General features: G+C 43.5%; 1 protein-coding gene across 1 annotated transcript in view; it reads left to right on the top strand.

Annotated features, from left to right (window-relative positions):
* The window catches only part of TAF3 (TATA-box binding protein associated factor 3), a 144950-nt gene extending 125911 nt beyond the window's left edge, over nucleotides 1-19039 (top strand). Inside the window, exons 5-7 of the mRNA XM_080917822.1 lie at nucleotides 12715-12964; nucleotides 15745-15851; nucleotides 17217-19039. Coding sequence (XP_080773948.1) covers nucleotides 12715-12964; nucleotides 15745-15851; nucleotides 17217-17334 — 475 coding nt within the window. The 3' untranslated portion in view covers nucleotides 17335-19039. The remainder of the gene's footprint in view (nucleotides 1-12714; nucleotides 12965-15744; nucleotides 15852-17216) is intronic.
* The last annotated feature ends 634 nt before the right edge of the window (nucleotides 19040-19673 follow it).

Here is a 19673-nt window from a genome sequence, read left to right as displayed (position 1 = left end):
TTTATAAAGTGGATGCCCACATCACAACACCGGTTCTGGGACAAAGTTTTTCCTTTTTTCTTGCAGTGTGGCCTCAGGTATACACATAGCATTGGCAAGCCTTGTTGGCCTATCTGCTCAGATTTGTTCTTTGGGGTTCCAGAATTGCACATCTATCCATCCCCTCTCAGTTTGTCTTCCAGGCTCCAAGAAAGACCTTACTGATCTTTACTGATCCTTACTGGCCAGTCTCTTCCTGTGCTCTTTAATCAGCCTACAACTCCCTCTTGCTCTGGGGCCTTTCTCCCTCCCGCTCCCATTTCTCTGCTCTCTGCCATCTCCCTTTTTCTCTTGTTTGTCTTTCAGTCTCATCCTCACATTTTCCCAGGCTTCTCTCTATCGGGGAAATCTGGATCGTCTTCCTCTGTTTTAGCTCTCTAGCCTACTGCATCCTGATTTCTACTCAAGGAACTTGTGTAGCTTCTGTTTTAGAGAATGCTTTCTACTGTTTGAAAGTTCTATGCACTTATGCAATGTGTGCTGACCACACGTATCAGCTACCTCCTTCCTCCAACTCTAGATTGTGCCCCATTCCATCTACCAGCCACCTTCAGGTCCTTTTCTGACTGTTAGCTATTAATAATTCTCCAAGTTGAATTAATGTTTCCCGTATTCCATGAGAGTGTGGCCATCCACTAGGGCATGAGCAACCCATCTCCATGTCCTCAAAGGAGAGTAACTTCCCCTCCCTCAGCAGGGTGTGTCCCTGTCTAGGCTGTAGTTGTGATGGCTTTAGTTTTGTTCAGACAACCATAACTGCTATGAGTTGATATGTACGACAGCCATGTCAGGTTCAACATCAGCATTTCTTAGCTTTTTCCCAGCTACCAGCCCTTACATTCTCTGTCCTCTTCCTGGAAGTTCCCTGAGCCTTTGCTGGGAGAGTGATACAGATGGCCTGTTCTTTCATTTAAATTTGGTACTTTAAGCAGTTATGAGTTTCCACACTAAGCACCACCCGCTACAAAAAGAATCTTCTCTAACCAAACAAAGCAGAATGAATCTGTGAGTATAAACTTAAGTATTTAGAACACAGTTTGAAAGCATACAATTTAGCTAAATAACAATAGTATCCCCCAATCTCTCCAGACCTATGACCACTCTAGTCTTGTGACCCGCTTCCAGCTTTGGAGCAGATTTACAGTAGGCATGAAGTCATCCCTCCTGCAGAACAGACCTGTGTCTGATCGGAGTGCAGTTGGTTACACACATAGCTCTCGGGCCACTATTACACTGGTGGGTGCATCTTGCCAGCAGGCCAGCACTCTAGGATGCAGGGTCTGGCACTGAGAAAGACCACTGGTGGCTGTGTTCTCCCTTCTGATACTGTGTAAGGTAGCCATCAGGGAGAAGTTTCTGGTTAGTCAAGGTTGATTTCTCTGTGCCCTGTGAAGTGAGTAGTGCTTCAACAACAGGGCCATCTACTGTCCTCTCTAATTGAATTGTTATCTTGAGATGGAGGCTCATAGGTTTCCATGTAGCTTTTTCACACATTCTTCATTTGCAAGGCTTCTGTAACTTCTTGCTGGGATTGATGCAGAGAGCAGGCTGAGTCCAAAATGTGTTACTTCTCTTTGCTCTTTAGGGCCCTATTGCCCATGAAACTTATTTCCACCCATTTCTCCCTGTTTGTCTGTGTCTTGTTCTCTGACCATCCCTCTTGCTTTCTTGTACTCCTTTCCTTTCTTGCTCATCTCTGCCACTCTCTTCTTACTTACTCTTTACGTTTCAGTCACGTCAGGCAGTGATGATTACAAACCCTTTTTGTTCATAGTCTTTAGCCCAATTACCTTTCAGACTATTTGGTCTGAATGGACCAATGTTATTGTCAAATGCATCTTTAAGAATCAAACCACTGTGCTGTTGTCCACACTGGTTCTTCTTGTTTCTTACATGCTGGTGATGAACCTGGGGCCTAGTCTCAAGCCACTGTATGTCTTAGAAGAACTTGAAAGAAGGCTAAGGTTGAGTAGTAGAGTTGGGACATTGTGTTTATTTTATAATACTGTGCTGGACAAACAAGCTTCTTTGCTCCAAATATTTAGAACTGAACAAAAAATGCCTGTCTCCTTTCGTCTTTACTTGATACCTCAGTATTTTATATCTTTTGGATAAAGTCAGGGGTTCTTGTACTAAAAATTGTTTAAACAAGTACTGCTATGCATGAAAGTACTTGGCATTGTTTTTTTATTTCTTCTGGTCTCACACACACACGCACACACATGCACACGCACACACAGTGGTCATTATCTTCTTTGGAGAGTTAACTGTGGGCAGTGAGATAGCTCTAAGGGTAAAGTACCTGCCGCCAAGCTTCACAGCCTGAGTTCAAGCCCAGAAACACATGAGGTAATGGGTAGAATTGACTCCCACAAGGTAGCCCTGACCCTTCACACGGCGTCCACATAGTCTATTTAAAAAATAGAATAATCATATACTATACTGTAGCTTGTTCCCACCCCCTGGCCATAACTAGATCATGGGCATTTTATGTAATTTTAATTCAACTATTAGAACGCTTGCTGGTTGGACGTGAGGCTGATTTTGAGCGTGTCTCTAAGCATATCTTACGACCCGGACGTAAGGTTCTAACTAGTCTGAACATGGACGTGTGAGTTCTGTTGAAGCACAGAAGAGCACTGGCAGTAAGTGGTGCTCCAGGATCACTTGCCTGAGAAAGTCACGGTCGCAGTGCCGAGTGCTGTGCTCCCCGTGCTCTGCCACCACCAAGCCACAAAGCCAAGGAGCACAGCACAGACTTTTCTACTTTTTCATTGTTTTCGTTTTATTTGGTTTATAATAAATGCAAGGAAGTTAACATGTGCCTTGTAGAGTTAGGTTCCCATCACCCTTAAATAATATTAAATCAGTCATTTCATTAGACCCTGTGAAATGCTGGATTTTTTAAACTCTGACCATCTCTTTAGTGTTTATGAATCGAAACCCTTTAATGAAAGTGTACTTTAATTTGGTTATTTTGAAATGTAAATCAAATAGGAAAGGGATGAGAGATGTTGACTGAATTTCTCCTGTTGCTGTCGTCAGAAGAAAGAGTTGGAGCAGATCCAGAATTGCACTAGTAATGATGGTTGGATTTAGTCTCTCTGACCACCACACCCCACCCCACCCCACCCCACCCCCACCTGTTTCCTTTTCCTTTCCTCCCTCCTTTATCATGTTCATTTTCAAACGGTCCTGTCTTGTCCAGTGGTAATTCTTTCACAGTGTCTGTTAGATTCAATACATCCTCATTAGTGTTGAATAGCTTTCGTGTATTTCCTATGTGTCACCGCCATTTCCACAGACCTCAAATTAACCATTTCTCCTGAGAACATTGATTGTTTCAGAGGATTAGGAATCACACTATAGAGGCGCCTGTTGCTACTAGAATGTCCTAACTTCTAGGCCTTCACCAGGGACAGATCTAGAAGATAGATGTATTGGTAAAGGAAAGAAGATCAGCCATGGGTGATAGCGTGGCTAGAGTGCTTACTGCAAACTTGGGGGCTGAGTTCAAATCCCAGCACCCTGGTAAAGGCTGGGCATGGTGGCACACGACTGTAACCCTGGGTCTGGAAAGGCGGAGTTAGGAGCGTTCTGCAGCTTGATAGCACCCAGTCCAGCCAAATTCCGGGCCCAGGTTCAATGGGAAACCTTGTCACAAAAAGGTCAAGAAGCAGTTGTAGAAAAGCTTGACTGCAAGCTCTTGCCTCCACACACCTGCAAACATGCATACAACGCACGGGCACACATACATACAGGCTCATTCGAGCACACACATGCACACACAAAGATAAGTAATGTTAACTTATCAGATTTAACATTATTGTGGTGTTTCTGAACTTATTCTGTACCTTTTTACATTAGCAGGCTTGATTGCCAAGACAAGTGTCACTTGCTCTGTTCTATAAGAGCCCTACAAGATAATCTGCACATGGGAATACCATTATTACTACTGACAAGACTACCAATTGAAGTTAAGGATTACAATTTTTAAAAATGTTTTAAATAATCAATTTACCCCAACTTCCAAATAAAAACATTCTTTAGCTAGATTAAGGAAGCCACTCAAACACTTGCAGTGTTGGAGAGATGGCTCAGTGGGTAGATTAGTAGATAGGATAGTGATTGGCATCTCGGGCCTAATGACCTGAGTTTGCTCGTAGGAACTCACACGGTAGAAAGAACCAATGCCTGAAAGTTGACTTTCCACCTCCACCTGTGCACCACGGCATAGTCAGACCTCCCAGTGCATAATTAAGCACCAAATAAAAATCTACAGTTAAGAAACAATAAGATTAAGATTTCATCACTGTTTGTATTTTCCCTATTTGCTTGTTTGTCTTATATTGAACTTGTCTCCAGGGCACGATGGATGCTCTGTGGTCACACTCACCCCAGCCCTGTCACTGTCTCATCCATTTCTCTCCACTCTTGCCCACCCATGGGCTCCTATGTGACGGAAGTGGAACTGTTTGACAGGATTGGAAGTGGTGACCTTGTTAGGGTGGCTGTGCTCGTTTTGGAAGAAGCATGTCACTGGGGGTAGACTTTGGGGTTTCAAGAGCCCACACCAGGCCCAGTCTCTCTGCCTCTGTCTCTGTCTCTCTCTGCCCCACCCAAGACTCAGGGTCTAGTTCTCAGTTACTGCTTCAGTTCAGTGAATGCTATCTCCATTTCCTCAGAGTGGTGAGAATGGGCTAACCTCAGAAACTATAAGCAAACCCCCAGGCAAATGCTTTGGACATGCTGTCTCTTCATAGTGATAGAACTCTACTCACCCACCTTCTTCCCAGTCATGCTCCTATCCTTGCTTCCCTTCTTCCTTCTAGAGGGAGGTAGGGGTGAGCAGACTCCATGCTGGCAGTCACAGCTGCTGTGTGTTCAGCCACACTGTGTCCAGAAGACAGTGCCCTACCATATGCCTTTCTGTCATTCAGTTCCTAAAGTTGGTCTGTATGTCTTCTACGATGCTCCCTAGATGTCCTTTCTGGAGTCAAATATAAAGCATTAGCTAGTACTAAATCAGTTATAAATCTTGTTGTGCTAAAAGAGGCTTTTTCTGACCAAGGCTGAGCGTTACACTCATCTGTGAGTATAAACATGGATGTTTAGAAGACAGTTCAACTATATGTCTTGTTTGTTAAAACAGCAATAGTAAATTCCCCTGTATAGGGCCTATGACCTCCCTAGCCATAGGCTTTAGACAAACATAAATCCCTCCCACAGAGTAGGCCTCAAATATAATCAGGAAGTAGTTGGTTACCCTCAGAATATTTTGTGTTACCATTGTACCGTGAGCATATCTTTCAGGCAGCACAGTATTGTAGCATAGAGGGTGTTCACCTGGATATGATCATTAATGACCCTTGTCCACCAACAGCCTGTTTAGCATCTTCCTACATTATGATACCGGTCAACAGGAACTTATAAGCTCAGTTCCAGCTTGGTTTCTCAGTGCCCTGCATTTAGAGCATGTGTCTTTGGCAGCAGAGTCTTACTGGAGTTCCACTGGGCATCCAGGAACGAAGTCCAGTCACACTGTACTGCTTTGCGTCCTCTAAAGTGGCCTGGCCTACGACTCAAGGGTTGCCTCACTTGGCACGTATTCTCACCTGGCATGTACACTTTCTGTGGATGTATGGACAGAATACCAGCATCCTAATCTCCTGAGGTGGCGTTTATTATCTCATCATGATTGACGTACTCGGGGATCTACCCATTTCTGCTTATTTTCCATTCAAAGATAGTTGTAAAAGTTCATATTCTGAGCCACGTGTGGTGGCACACACCTATAGTCCCTGCACTCGGATGACAGAAGCACATGGGTCGTTCAAGGCCAATCTAGTGCACATTCCAAGGTTTGGGCCAGCCAGAGCTATATAGTGAGACCCTGTCTTACAGAACAAATTAATTTTCCTAACTGGAGATTACGGACCTGACTCCAGAGCTGGAGCCGTAACATGAGAGTATTTGCTTCTTCCCGACCCTCGTCTCATTTCCATCCGTCCGCCATCGCGCTGCTGGGTCTTTTTGTGTCTGATGAAACGCTCATCGCTCGTTACTTACCCGAGTGTTCGTGCCTTTTTAGGGTAGTTTACAGATTTTGAACATTTGACAATAGAAGTATAATCATTTGGGCCTCTCCCTTGGAAACAAGATTCTATAATGGTGATGTTTTTCTCTAATTACTTCATGCAATTTGTTTCATTTTTCAAATAGGTCATGCCTGCATTAAAAGATAAAATGTTTGCTACTTGATGTGTACTTGGGCTATGACAAGATAAAATACACATTTTCTGAAACGGTGTAAATATTCAGGAGGCAAGCCATGAGCTTGAGGAATTATATCCATTTATCGTTGTCTTATAATTATATGAATGTTAAATTTTGAGCTGTGAGGATCAAGAAGAATAAGGAATAATGATTGATTTGAAGAATCAACATAAAACTGATTCTCATAATTGTCTTTGGGTATTTGATCAACATGAAATATGGAAATGACGACTGTCTCACTGTTTGGCATTTTAAGTACCGATGCTCTTAAAATAGCATTCCCCCCAAGTTTGGAATATTTGCTTAGATATAAAGCTAGAAAAAAAAAATGGAAAGTTTAGTGTGTTTGCTTTCCATTCCCACACAACAAATAGGCCTGGAACTTAGCCATTTAAAGCATCAGCCCTCAAAACATCTCCTCAAGTCCTCCATGGGGTCTGGGTCTATGTTCACCCAGACCATGAGCTCCTGCACACGCAGACACAGCAAAGCGGGGAAGGGGAGAGGATGGAGCACTCACAGCCAGTCTTGGAGATTGCAGGAAGTGACTTTCATATTATTTAAATCTGCCAGTGTGTGCACACCAGACTGACTACCACATTTAGGCCAGGTATGTCTGGGCTTTCCATAAAAGTGAAAATGCAAAAATAGGAAGAATAGACATACATATTCATGTCACAAACCAACTGCGAGGTTTCACAGCCACAGTATTGTAAAATCTCAGGAATATTCCGTATTTGTTGTGAGAAGAGGTTCATTTAACATATGTGAGAATGTGTTTCTTGTGGCGGATAGTATGTCTGAAATCTAAAATTAAATACTTAGGCAAAAGTTAAATGAATTGCGATTTAGGCAACATGTTCCTTCCTCAAAGCAGTTTTTCTCCATTGAATAATGTCTGTGTTCAGAAGGTCTTATAGACTCCATCCATAGGTGTGATTATGGCACTTTCCCTATGGTGTCAGTCACCATTTTAAAACGGCCTCTCACTGTTAGGTAAATAAGTAAGCCATTGTGCGGGAACTTCGGAGCTGTGAGCACTTGAGTAGCCAGTTATTTGGACTTTGATAATTTAGATTACTGGTTTCATAGTGTTTGCACACAATAGCAGAGTAATGAGGATCATTAAACCTCCTGTGCAGAACATACCCAAATTGTGTTTGCCTCTAACCTTGGAGGCTCTGAGGGCCTGGGAGGCGCGGCCTGGCTCTTTATTGACTTGTCAAGCTGTGAGTTTGCATTACAGCTCATGACCCATTCTGTTTGTGGTGGGGAAACAGGTAAAGAAATCCCTCTGACAGTCCCTCCTTCTGCACATTTGTATGAATAACGCCAGTGTTTATAGCGCTCAGAGCACTGTGACTAAATCCTCCAAAAGCTGTAACTTTAGCAGCAGAGCCACTGCTGGGCACAGCTGTGGGCGGTATTGCTTTCTCTGGGAGACGCTGGGCACTCAACAGGAAGCTCTGAAGGGGAACTTACTGTGCATGTCAATAGGAGGGCAAGGGCACCCAGGACCAAAATCCTCTGACAGTGATTAAATCCAGTGCTGATACGTCAGCTAATCTGGTCTGAGGACCTGTGCTGCTACATGACTTTTCATAGTGCTAAAACTAGATGACAAAAGAATTTTTGTTAAAAAAAAAAAAAAAAAAAAAGAAAGACAATTGCTTTTAAAACTGTATATTCAACTACCCTGAGTCACTTAGAAGCTAAAGTCAAAATAACTCAAACTCTAGGAGACTCTGAATGAACTTCAGGAGCTGGGGAAGTAGTTATAATTTAATGCTACTCTGACCCCTTAAAAGTAGAGTTCGAGTAGTTTGTCTTATAAAATCATATGTCCACTTTAATAATTTGTGCTTGCACACACACACACACGTACATGCATAAGTTCCCTCACAGTAAATCTCACCTCTTGAAAATCCTACTGCCTCTCCTATCAGCACACTGAAGACCCCGCATATGAGCACATGCATGTTCTGAAACAAACCACATGCAAACATAGCAAAAGCTAAGTGACTCATTCGTTATTTTATTTTTTGATTTATTTATTTATTATATATAAGTACACGGTAGCTGTCTTCAGATACACCAGAAGAAGGCATCGTATCTCATTACAGATGGTTGTGAGCTACCATGTGGTTGCTGGAATTTGAACTCAGGACCTTTAGAAGAACATTCGGTGCTCTTAACCACTGAGCTATCTCTCCAGCCCCATTCATTATTTTAGTCAAACAAACAGCATAGTTGCCGAAGACTCTCTTCCTTGCTTCCTTGGGCGTTAGGCCACTGCTCTCCATCAGCGACGGCAGAGTCATCCATACTGTGCAGTCCTCTGACTTAACCTGAGGCTCTATGCCGTATATGTACAATTCAGCTGTGGCCAGCATTTTACTAGAAGGTACTGAGCAAACCATCATTGTGTTTAAAAGTTCCCAGAAACGCTTGCATGTTTATATTTTTACTTTTTCATTATTTTTTACTACAAGATTTAAATGTTAATTATGGATAAGCCAAAGAAAAGTACCCTGTGATCCCACCTTATAGAGGCAGTTTCTAGTTTACATATATATTCTTTTGAACTTTTTTTGTAACTACACACAAATATTCATGCTTGCATTTTTTTTTCCTTGGAAAACTTGGATTTTATTATATACTACTTGCAACTATTTTTTCTTTTTGGTAAAAATAAGCATGTGATAATGTGGTAATTTTTGAGACAGGTCTTAGTCTGTAGCCCTGACTGTCCTGGGACTCACAACTGCTGGGATTAAAGGCATGACCTACCTTCCTAGTTAGCCAGAGGATTATCCATCATGGCACTGGCTCTGCACACAGGTTTTAATACCCATTCAGAAGCACCATGCCAGCTACCTGTCCCTCCTCCGACCTATAGCACTATGTGTGTCCAGGCTTTTTAGTCTCCACAGTAAAGTCACTTGGTCATGGCACACATTTCCCATCTGACGCAGGTCTGCATTCCAGGTCCTTTGCTCATGAGTTACTCTTATTTTTAAAAGATGCTGTTTGTTACATCAGTTACTTTTCTCGTTGCTGTGACAAGACACTGAACAAAGGCAATGGAAAGAAGGGTGTATTGTGCACCAGTTTGAGGGTACAGTCTATATAGTGGGGAAGCCCACATTGCATCCACAGTGAGAAAGCAGAGAGGATGAGTGCTGCTCAGCTTGCTCTCTCTAGGGCCTCAGCCCAGCCCACCCAGGGCTGTTCTTCTGACCTTGTTCAAACCTTCACAGAAGCACATATACAAATGTGCGTGTTAATCCAATCATAATGACAGTGGAAATGGTGTCAGCTAACAGCTGACAAGTTCACTGTTACTATATTAATTAATTCTCTGTTTTTGGTGTTAGGTAGGGCTTGAACTCAGAACCTCAGCTATACTCAGCAAGTGCACCACTGAATTGTGTCCTAAACCCCTACTTTTTAAAATGTGTTTTTATTATCTATCTAATTTGCATATGTTTGAGAATTTTATCTTATATATGTCAGTATACTAAATACATGCCTAACTACCACAGAGGCCAGCAGATGGCATTACATCCCCTGATGACAGCTACAGATAGCTCTGAGCCACCATGTGGACGCTGGGAATTGAACCCTACTCTTCTGAAAAAATAACCAGTGCTCTTAACACTGAGCCATTACTAAATAAATCTTTTTTTAATTTATCTACTTAGCTTACAAGATGATAAATATTACTTATCTTAATTAGTTTATAAAATGGTAAATATTAAGGTTCTTAATTTATTTAAAAATGTAAGAGCCCAAGCAGTTTCAGTACAAGCCTGCAGGTAGTAAGCCGTTAAATTTTATCTGACTAAAATGTCTTTATTTGGCATTTTTTCTGTAAGATTTCAAACTGGAATTTATTCTTTAACAGATTTGTCTTCTGCTTTCCTGAGCCTCACAAGTCAGCTGCTCTGTCTCTTCATGCGAAAGTGGTTGTTGGGGTTCTCTTGAGCAGTGTTATTACAGTGTGCTTTGGTTGTGGCTTTGCTTTACTGGCCTGGAATGCACTGTTTCTTACATACATGGATTGGTATCTTCCATCTGTTCCTTAAAATTCTTCCTTGGCAGGTCCACTATCTCAGGGTCACCATTGCAGCCCAGACTTCCCCTTCTAAGCTTCACTCAATGGCATCTCGGGGCCTTCACTCGGGCACTATCCTGGTGGTACTGTCTGGCTCAATAGCTGTCTGAACCGGCAGAGAAGGAACCCACCATCCCTCCACTTCTGCAGCACACAGATGACACTGCCCAGAGTCCTCTAGAATGGGAGGGACCCTGCCCACACCTCCACCTCAGCCACAGTGCAGCAGGGTTTGTATTGCTTTCTAGGGGCAATTTAAAGAGCCTGAAGTTAGAAACTTGGGTGGGTAGGGTCTGACTCTGAGGGACACTTCCCTTTGTTCCAGTGCAGAGCAGCAGAGCGGGCTTTTTCATATGGCCCCAAGCTCTTTAACAGTTGCAGCCTCTCTTCTTCAGCCTTGGCAGGTGTCCCTGTCTCTAAACTGCTCAGTTTGCACAGCAGCTTGTGTTTTTTTGCTCTAAACTGCATAGTGTTGTTAATTACAACTACACCAAGCTATTCTGATGCTCTGAAATTTCCTTCACCAGCCTTTAATCCCAGCACTCAGGAGGCAGAGGCAAGTGGATCTCTGTGAGTTAAAAGCCAATCTGGTCAACAAAGTGAGTTCCAGGACAGCCAGGGTTGTACAGAGAAACCTGTCTCTAAAAACCAAACAGACATACAAATAGGAAGAGAAGAAGGAAGAAGAGAAAAAGAAAGAAAGAAAGAAGAAGAAATAATAATCTCTACGCCAAAGAAATTAACCCATTAGTTGTAAATGTAGCTCCAGGCAAGTTCTCCAGCTATGGATAGAAAGCAACCAGATCCTTTACCAAATTATCACATGAATGGCTTCTAGTCAGGCCACTAGTATTGATCCCTTCTGAAACCTCCCACACTGGCCTCTGAGACCTCTCACACTGGCCTCCAAAACCTCACACTGACCTCCGAAACCTCTCACACTGGCCTCCGAAACCTCCCACACTGGCCTCTGAGACCTCCCACACTGGCCTCCGAAACCTCCCACACTGGCCTCTGAGACCTCATACTGTCCTCTGAGACCTCACACTGTCCTCTGAGACCTCACACTGTCCTCTGAGACCTCTCACACTGGCCTCTGAGACCTCACACTGTCCTCTGAGACCTCACACTGGCCTCTGAGACCTCTCAAACTGCCTTCATCGTCCACACTGCGTGCAACACTGCTATTTTCCAGGCTTCTGTTAGAACAGCTTACTAAGTGCTGCTTAGAGCATTCAACCACTGCTTTGTGGTTCCAAAGTCTTTCACGTTCCTCAAAAAATGTGGCATGGTGGCATAAATGTGAGGCAACCACCCACTCTCCCGACCTCTGTGTCGGTGACTTAGCCTCTGCTGTGATCAGGCAGAGCTATGACCATTTATGGCGGCTTGCAGTTCCAGAGGGACAGGGCTCAGTTATGGTGGAGAGGCATGGTCACAAGTAGCAGGTATGGCTGGAGCAGGAAGCTGGGTGATTGTGTCTTTAGCTACAAGCATGAAGTAGACGGAGCAAACTGGAAGCGGGGTGATACTGTAATATCAAAGCCGACCCCTAGTAATGGCTGTGCCACATAAACCAACCCAGACTGTCCCCAACTAGGGACCAAGTGTTAAATACCATTTCCTATGGGGGGCATTCTTATTCAAATTAAATACAAAAACATCTGCAGGTTTTAGGGCTTGATGGCTTCTGGGGAGGAAGGCATTCCTCTGAAGCAAATAAAGCTCCAGTCCAGTGGCTCAAGAGAAGCTCCTCGGAAGTAACACAGCGTGTCTCACGTTTGACCTCACAAGTCATGTTGACACGTCTGAGTGTGTGATCCTACAGAAAAACAGTCCATTTATTACATACCTGTGAAAAGCGTGTGGGTACTGATTGTTAGAATATCTCTACACATCTGATCACTGAGAGGCACTTAGAGAAAATGAAAAGCTAGCCCAAGTTTCAACAGTGATAACGGGATAGGCCTTGAATTCTAAGCTCTTTAATCTTTCTGGACACCTTAAAGCATATTTTTCAAGACTGAGGATATAACTCAGCTCTTAGAGTGGTTGCCATTCGTGCATGAGACACTGCAAAATAAAACAAATATGGCTGGCAGTATGGCTCACAGGTAAGCGTGCTAACTTGAGTTTGACCTTTAGGACTCATGTAGTGGAAGGAGGCTACCTCACAACATCAACAAATGTCTTGTAAACCTATTTTGCTTACAAAAGTTTTTGTAGGAATTGTTAAGTCTATGATATTTTTTGACCTTGGCTTTTGTTTTTCTCCTTGACAGTGTCATCAGCAAGGTGGTGCCAGCCCCAGAGGCTAAGCCAGCTCCTTCTCTGAACAGACCTAAAACCCCACCTCCAGCCCCGGTTCCTATTCCTGTTCGAGTGAGCCCTACTCCCTTGCCACCACCACTCCTCGCCCAGGCTGCGGTGTGCCCAGCCCTGATGCCGCCTGCAGCTCCCGCCCTCTCTGGAGCAGGGAGTGCCAAAGCCCCAGTGCGGAGCGTAGTGACAGAGACAGTCAGCACTTATGTGGTACGTACATTTCCCCAGCGTTTAGGGGAGGGCTGCTCCTGCTGCGTTGACTCTCACAGGCAGTGCTTGCTCGATGAATGGAGAAGCATTTCCATTGCCTTTTCAAGCTCTGCTCAAAATCGCTACATCACAAAGTTCATGTTCAGCCACGTCAGTGATGTCAGATCGCATTTGTTTATGTTGATTTGAACCATGTCTATACGTAAATATAAGAACACCAATGTATAACTGTGATATTTAAATTCCACAGTGGATTCTTACATTATTGACATTACTATAATTTGTGTATTAGATATAGATCTTATGACTTATGAGCCAGCTATTAGTTCTGAATTGTAGCACTATTTATTATATTTTATTTGCTGAGATCCAGAATATATGAGACCTCACATCTTAAATAGAATGACCCTTTTGAGCACAGGCATTTCTGAGCGTCCAAGTGCATGCTTCATTCTTAGACCTAGCTCATTGGCTAGAGCTCGCCTGGCATGTTTAACTGAGTTTAACCCTAGTGCTGAGAGTAACAAAACACATCTCATCACAATGAATGGCCCTGCATTGTCCTGAGAGTGCCCTTGGGTGTTTCCCCATACTTAATAGCATCAGATCTTATTCCAACCCCAAATTCAATCCAGTGACGAAGTATTTAAAAAGATGTTCTCAAGGCACACTGAAGAGACGCACAAGCACACAGAGTAGTTTGTAAATGGAGATATTGACGCTTTTAAATGGCAAACTCCACATGTAGACTGTTGAGTTAGCCGAACCTTTGAAGAGATGAGATGGGACGTTGCAGGGCCTGGGAGTTTGGAAAAAAACTAATCATTACATACGTGAGACAGGTTAAGGACACAGTCTAAAAACATTCTGAGTGCATTCAGAGAGAACATGGACAGGAAAAATTAACTGAAAACTAGTAAAGAACCTGTGAGGAATCCATTGGTCTGTCCCTCAATCAACGGAGGACTATATAACTGAGGCATCACCCCCAGTCTCCATTTGTTTATCTGTAACTAAGGGATTTGTATTAGACTCAGTAATCTCTGTACTCCTGTCTGGCTCTAAAGATATGGCTTTCCATAGACATTTCCAGATGTGAGAGCGACTGGAACAGTGCTCGGATGTCTCCTAGTCTAACTAGACACTTAAGATGGAGGACACAGGGGGATTATACCACTGCCTGCTAGTGTGCTGTTGACAGGGAGATTCTTGTAGCTCATGTTTCCCCATTTCTAAACTACTCAAAGATATGTTTAAAAACTCAGTATCCTAGAAAATACTGGGTATTACTGTGGTGCTATAGCAATTTTTTAAATGTATCTCAGAGTCACAGCCTGCTAATGTCAAGTAAGGTCAGCCAGCAGCAGGTCCAGCCATGCATGGTGGCTTCACCCACTGAACACCCAGTGCCTGGTGACTGCTGGTTCTTTCCCCATGGTGCAGTCCCCTCCTCCCCTCCCCCCCCACCCCCTGAGTTAGAGCTGGTAGTCAGAAACACCTTTCCACTTTCCTCTAGAAAGGACAGTGTAGATTGCTTTATGGAGATTTTTGAAATAGTGACCCTTGAGTAAGCTCACACACACAACAGAACATATCCATCCTTGATGCCCCCTCAGAAGGAAACTCAGGCTTTCACATATCTCTCAGTGTGGTACTTAAAGGCATAGGAAGAGGACACCTTGAAAAATATGTAGTGAAATGTTGTCTAGCTGTGAGGACACTGAAAAGTAAACTCAACTCAGTGCTCCTTTACAGTACCCATGCAGAAGTGGTTTCCATGACGTGACATTTGAGAAAGCCGTCCAGTTAAGAACACTCCCTGTTGAGAACCAGGTCAGAACTCCAGAACATGCGGGGTTTGGAGCAGAACAATAATTGAAAGTGTAGTTCTTTGGCCCCATAAGCCTCTTCTTTCCTTTGCCCTTTAGTTGGTTGTGCTTTTCTAAAATGTCATAAAGGGAATGGAAAGTTACTCAGTAACAGCTCTTTTACATCCTTGATCTTATCACCTAGTTCAGGAGAAGGGTTTGGCTAATAAGTAATGAGGGAATACATGCATATTTGCCTGTGTGTGCTAATCCCATGCTGTGCCCATGGCAGAGAAAACATAGAAAACTGAGAGCTTTAAACCGTCCGTTGTTTGTGGCCCACCGACCACAGACACAAGGGGTCTGTGACATTATAGGAATTCTTAGGAGAAGCCGACTGCCAGTCGTGATAGAGTTTTCAGAGATGATTCTGCAGTGCTGTGTTTTTAATGATTTACAAAGCATTTAGAATGTGCATTAGAAATATGTCATTCCATCCAGGCCTGGCAGCACACACCAGGATCCCACTCACAAAGTAGAGGCAAAGACTGTAGTTCAAAACCAGCCTGGACGATAAGTGACTGCCAAAACCTGCCTGAGCTTTGGACCTGCCTCAAGAAAAGAAAAGGGGGGGATTAAGGAGGGAGAGGGAGAGAGAAAAGGAGAGAGAAGAAAGAAAAAGTGGGGGCGGGGTAGAGGTGTATAAGGGAGAGAGGGAAGAGTAGGGAGAGAGAGTGGAAAGGATGGAGAGTGAGGGAGAAGAAAGAGTGTCGGAGGGAGGAGGGAGGAAGCTGTTGTGGAATACCTAGATGTTTTCCTCTGTGTGATTCCAGAACAGAGGTGACTGGTGTGTTCAGACAGTGCTAGTCCGCGCGCCTAGCTTGTTGGTTTACTGTAGTATAAAGCAGCATTCGTACCTGACCTCTTCTCCTTCCCCACCCCATCTGTGTGTGCTGTGCATTTTACCACCAGATCCGTGATGAGTGGGGCAATCAGATCTGGATCTGTCCAGGGTGCAACAAGCCTGATGACGGGAGCCCCATGATTGGCTGTGACGACTGTGACGATTGGTACCACTGGTGAGTGTCCCTAGAGCAGTGTCAGACTCAGCCCTCCTGACCACAGTCTTCTGGAGCCTGCAGAGGAAGTCGGCTGCTGAGCCCGCACTGCGGGTGTTCTGCTTCAGTTATGTGTCCTTTCCTCCAGAGATACCTAAGAGCATCGGTGCCCTCTCCTCCCTGTCACTGTCACTGGGTAGGACTTGAGAACAGACTCTCACACAGCAGGTTTGCTTCTGAAGCTTCCTTCGGTGTTGCCATCCCAGTATGCTCAGCCGTGTTTCATTCCCAAACCTTCTCTTTGGTTGTGATGTTTGCTCTCTATACAATAGACCCAAAGCCAGGTGACCTAGGATGCTGCTAACCTCAGCACTCCTAGTGCTGAGACAAGATAATCACATATTTGAGACCAGCCTTGGCTACATAGTGAGTTTGAGGTCAACCTGGGCTACCTGAGACTGTCCCACCCTCAGCCTCTCTCCCCAAGTTAAAACATAAAAGCAAAGCCATTGCATTATATTATTCCTGACAGAAAGGACAAATAAACTAATCATGTCACTATACAGAAGGCGTTATATAATATAGCCCAACCACCCAATATTAGTGCTAGAGCCTTTGGGTGGATTTCGGGCATATACATTATTTTTTTGCATTTATTTTTATTGTGGGATTGGAGTGTGCTACATTGGTTTGCACACCATTTTAGCACATGCATGTGAATGTCAGAGAACCAGTTAAAGGAGCCAGTTCTCTGCTTCTAAGCCCACCACATTGCTCAGAAGGCCATGTTATCGGGCCACATGGACAGTGTCTTTCCCTGTTGAGCCATAAAAATCATTTTAAAGCATCAAAAAAAAAAAGAAGGGATTGATTTACCTCAGTTGTCAGAGTGCTTCCTTAGCATGCAAGAGGAGAGGCTTGGGTTCCTTCCCCACAGCCGCAAAAGCTGCCTATAAGGTGCACACATCCCAGCTTACCGAGTAGAGGCAGGAAGATCAGGAGTTGACGGTCATCCTGGACTACATAAGGAGTTCAGGGCCAGCCTTGACTGTGCCAGGAAGAAATGACCCCTTGAAAACATGGCACAAGGACTGAAGAGATGGCTCAGTGGTTACAAGCACTGTCTGCTTCTCCTGGGGAAGTCCCAGCACCCCAGGGTAGTTTACAATAGGCTGCAACTCCATTTACAGGAGTCAGACATGCTGTTCTGTCCTCAGGCAGCACCAGGTACACAAATGATACACAGGCAAAACACCCATACACATATCACAAAAGTAAACTTGGAGGTTTCATTTTTAGGAAGCATACAGCTTGAATACCCTGCCTCAGAAAAAGAAAATTATAAACATAAGAAACTTGTTAATGTGACCTTGTTTTGGTGTGTAGGCCCTGTGTGGGAATCATGGCTGCTCCTCCAGAAGAGATGCAGTGGTTCTGCCCGAAGTGTGCCAACAAGATAAAGAAAGACAAGAAGCACAAGAAGAGGAAGCACCGTGCGCACTGACGTCAGCGTGGGCAGGACTGCTGCCCTGCGCCGGGTGGGGCTGGGCCGGTTCTGCCATCCTGTCTCCCCAGGCTCTGTGGACAGTGCATCCCCAGGAGCAAGGACAAGAACAGCCATCGCTCTGGATGCCCCTTTCTGAAACACATGGGCCTGAGCTCCCACAGCATGTTGCTGAAGAAAAACTCCAATGGAGGCATGGCCTGAGGGCTGGCACCTCCATCTGCCTATTACCAGTGACAAGTATTAATAAAGACACCACACATCTTCCCTCTTGATTTCCTTTCTTCTCTGCAGAACCTTTCTTACGGTATTAGATAAGACGGCGATGCACAAATGCCGTGACTGTAACGGAAGGATGCATCATTAGCTATACAGTTTGCAAGCCTGCGCCCTCCACAGGGAGGCAGTCATAAGGAAAGAACGCTCCAGTCAGAAGACTGGTAAATATTTTTGTGATGAGAGTATATGAAGCTCCCCCACCTCACCCGACTTTTATTACTAACGTGTAAAATGTTGAGGCTTTTGTGAGATACCTTCTATTTTTTAAGAAAAGGGTTTCTATCATGTCCTGTCCACCTCTGCAAATTCTTTTCATTTAGCCTATTTTATAACTTGCATCCTCGTTCCACTGTGTGAGCTGCTGGAGCCCCTTCTCACTGCGTGTGCGTCCTGTCAACTTGTATAAAACTTGATACTGAGAAACCCCCTCACTGTAAATAATAAATATTTATGAAGTAGTTATTTTTAAAATTTTTTTATCGTGTGTAATTCTGGCTTTCTCTGGAATCCACAGTGATTTCAGCCATGTCTGTAATTGCTGCTGTACATAGGCAAAGAAGAGAGAGAAGGACCCAGAGCCATGTCCCTCCCCAAACGCAGTGCCCATGTGATGGGCGAAGGACCCTAGCAATTGGAAAGAAGGCAATTTACATCTCGAGTTGACGACTTGAAATTGTTTTGTTTGTTATATATTTTCTGTAAATTTCTCTCACTTTTACTAAAAGGACATGTAGTTTCCACAAAAGTAAAAATAGAAAAAATACTGTAGCATTTTGTGTTTATATTGTTTTATTTCTGCAGATTTGTTCATGGATATTGTGCTTTAAGGTTGAAATGAAGTATATTATGAATTTTTTTAAGAAAACTCATCAAATTTCAGGGTATCACAAAACTTTATTATATTCCTATACTGCCCACTATTTATTATATGTTATAGATATCTGAAACGTAAACCAAATGTTTTATTTTTAATGTAAAACATCAAAATAACTTTATTAGCATATTTTAGTGACTTTGGAATAACTATGGACTTTTACTTGATTTTGAAATAATCCCAATTTGGGCATGTGTGAAGGCTGTCTTGAATGTTAGAATGTGGGATTGAACCTAATACAAATATATGAATAGAAATGTGATTTTTTTTTTACTGCCAACTCAGTTGACATTAGCATTATAATGACTCCTATTTTTAAACGTATACTGTGGTTTCAGAAATGCCGTTCTCTGTCTCGGTGTTAAATTGCAGAACAGTGGTAATCGGGTCAATCTCTGAAGAGTGTGGAAGTCACTACTCTCCTTGTTCTAGAAGCCAGAAGTTTGCGTCACCCCCCCCCACACACACACCCCAAAAAGTATGTTGAGATGTGTCTCTTTTCTTTTTCCTTCATTAGAGATCATTCTAAATACTTTATACAATATTTTCACACGCACAAGTATACCCATTAGTGCTTTTTGGAGAAGTCGAAGGGTGGGGGGGGGACATGCAAAATAAAGATTATTGGCCGTTTCGTAGTTTGCTTTTCTACTTTCTTTATTTAGGAATTAGTTCCCAAAGGCATGGTCAGTGGATCTGAAGTCGCCACATCTAAGAGAGCAGATCGCACTTCTGAAGTAAGAAAGGAGGTAGAACTTCTTCCCACTCCTCCTGTCTGAGGGTCTCCAGCCCACACAACATTTAAGAAATTTCAATCAATTTGTTGTCCCTTGCTATTTCATGGTTGCTTTCCTAAATCCAGTCCATGATTTTATAAATGGTCTTTGCAGTAATAAAACCAAAGAATCATTTTCAGGGAGCTGGATGGCTCAAGGGATTAGTAATGAAATACAGAGCCTTTCACCTCTAGGTCAGTGAGTCGAATCCAGTCCAGGTCCCTAAAGACCCAACGTTGTCACCATCTTATAACTGTTCAGTGGCCTGTGCAAAACAAACTGGTGGTTGCAGTCTCCACTGGTTGGATGGCTGTCACCCCAACCAAAGGAAGTTTAGAAACTGCAAAAAAAAAAAAAAAAAAAAAAAAAAAAATGTGTGGTAGAAAATAAAACATTGATGTTACAAAGAA

The sequence above is a fragment of the Micromys minutus genome (assembly GCF_963924665.1).
Source record: "Micromys minutus genome assembly, chromosome: 6".
NCBI lineage: Eukaryota > Metazoa > Chordata > Mammalia > Rodentia > Muridae > Micromys > Micromys minutus.
Note: the sequence above shows the minus strand (reverse complement) of the source record. Positions and strands in the feature narration are given on the sequence as shown.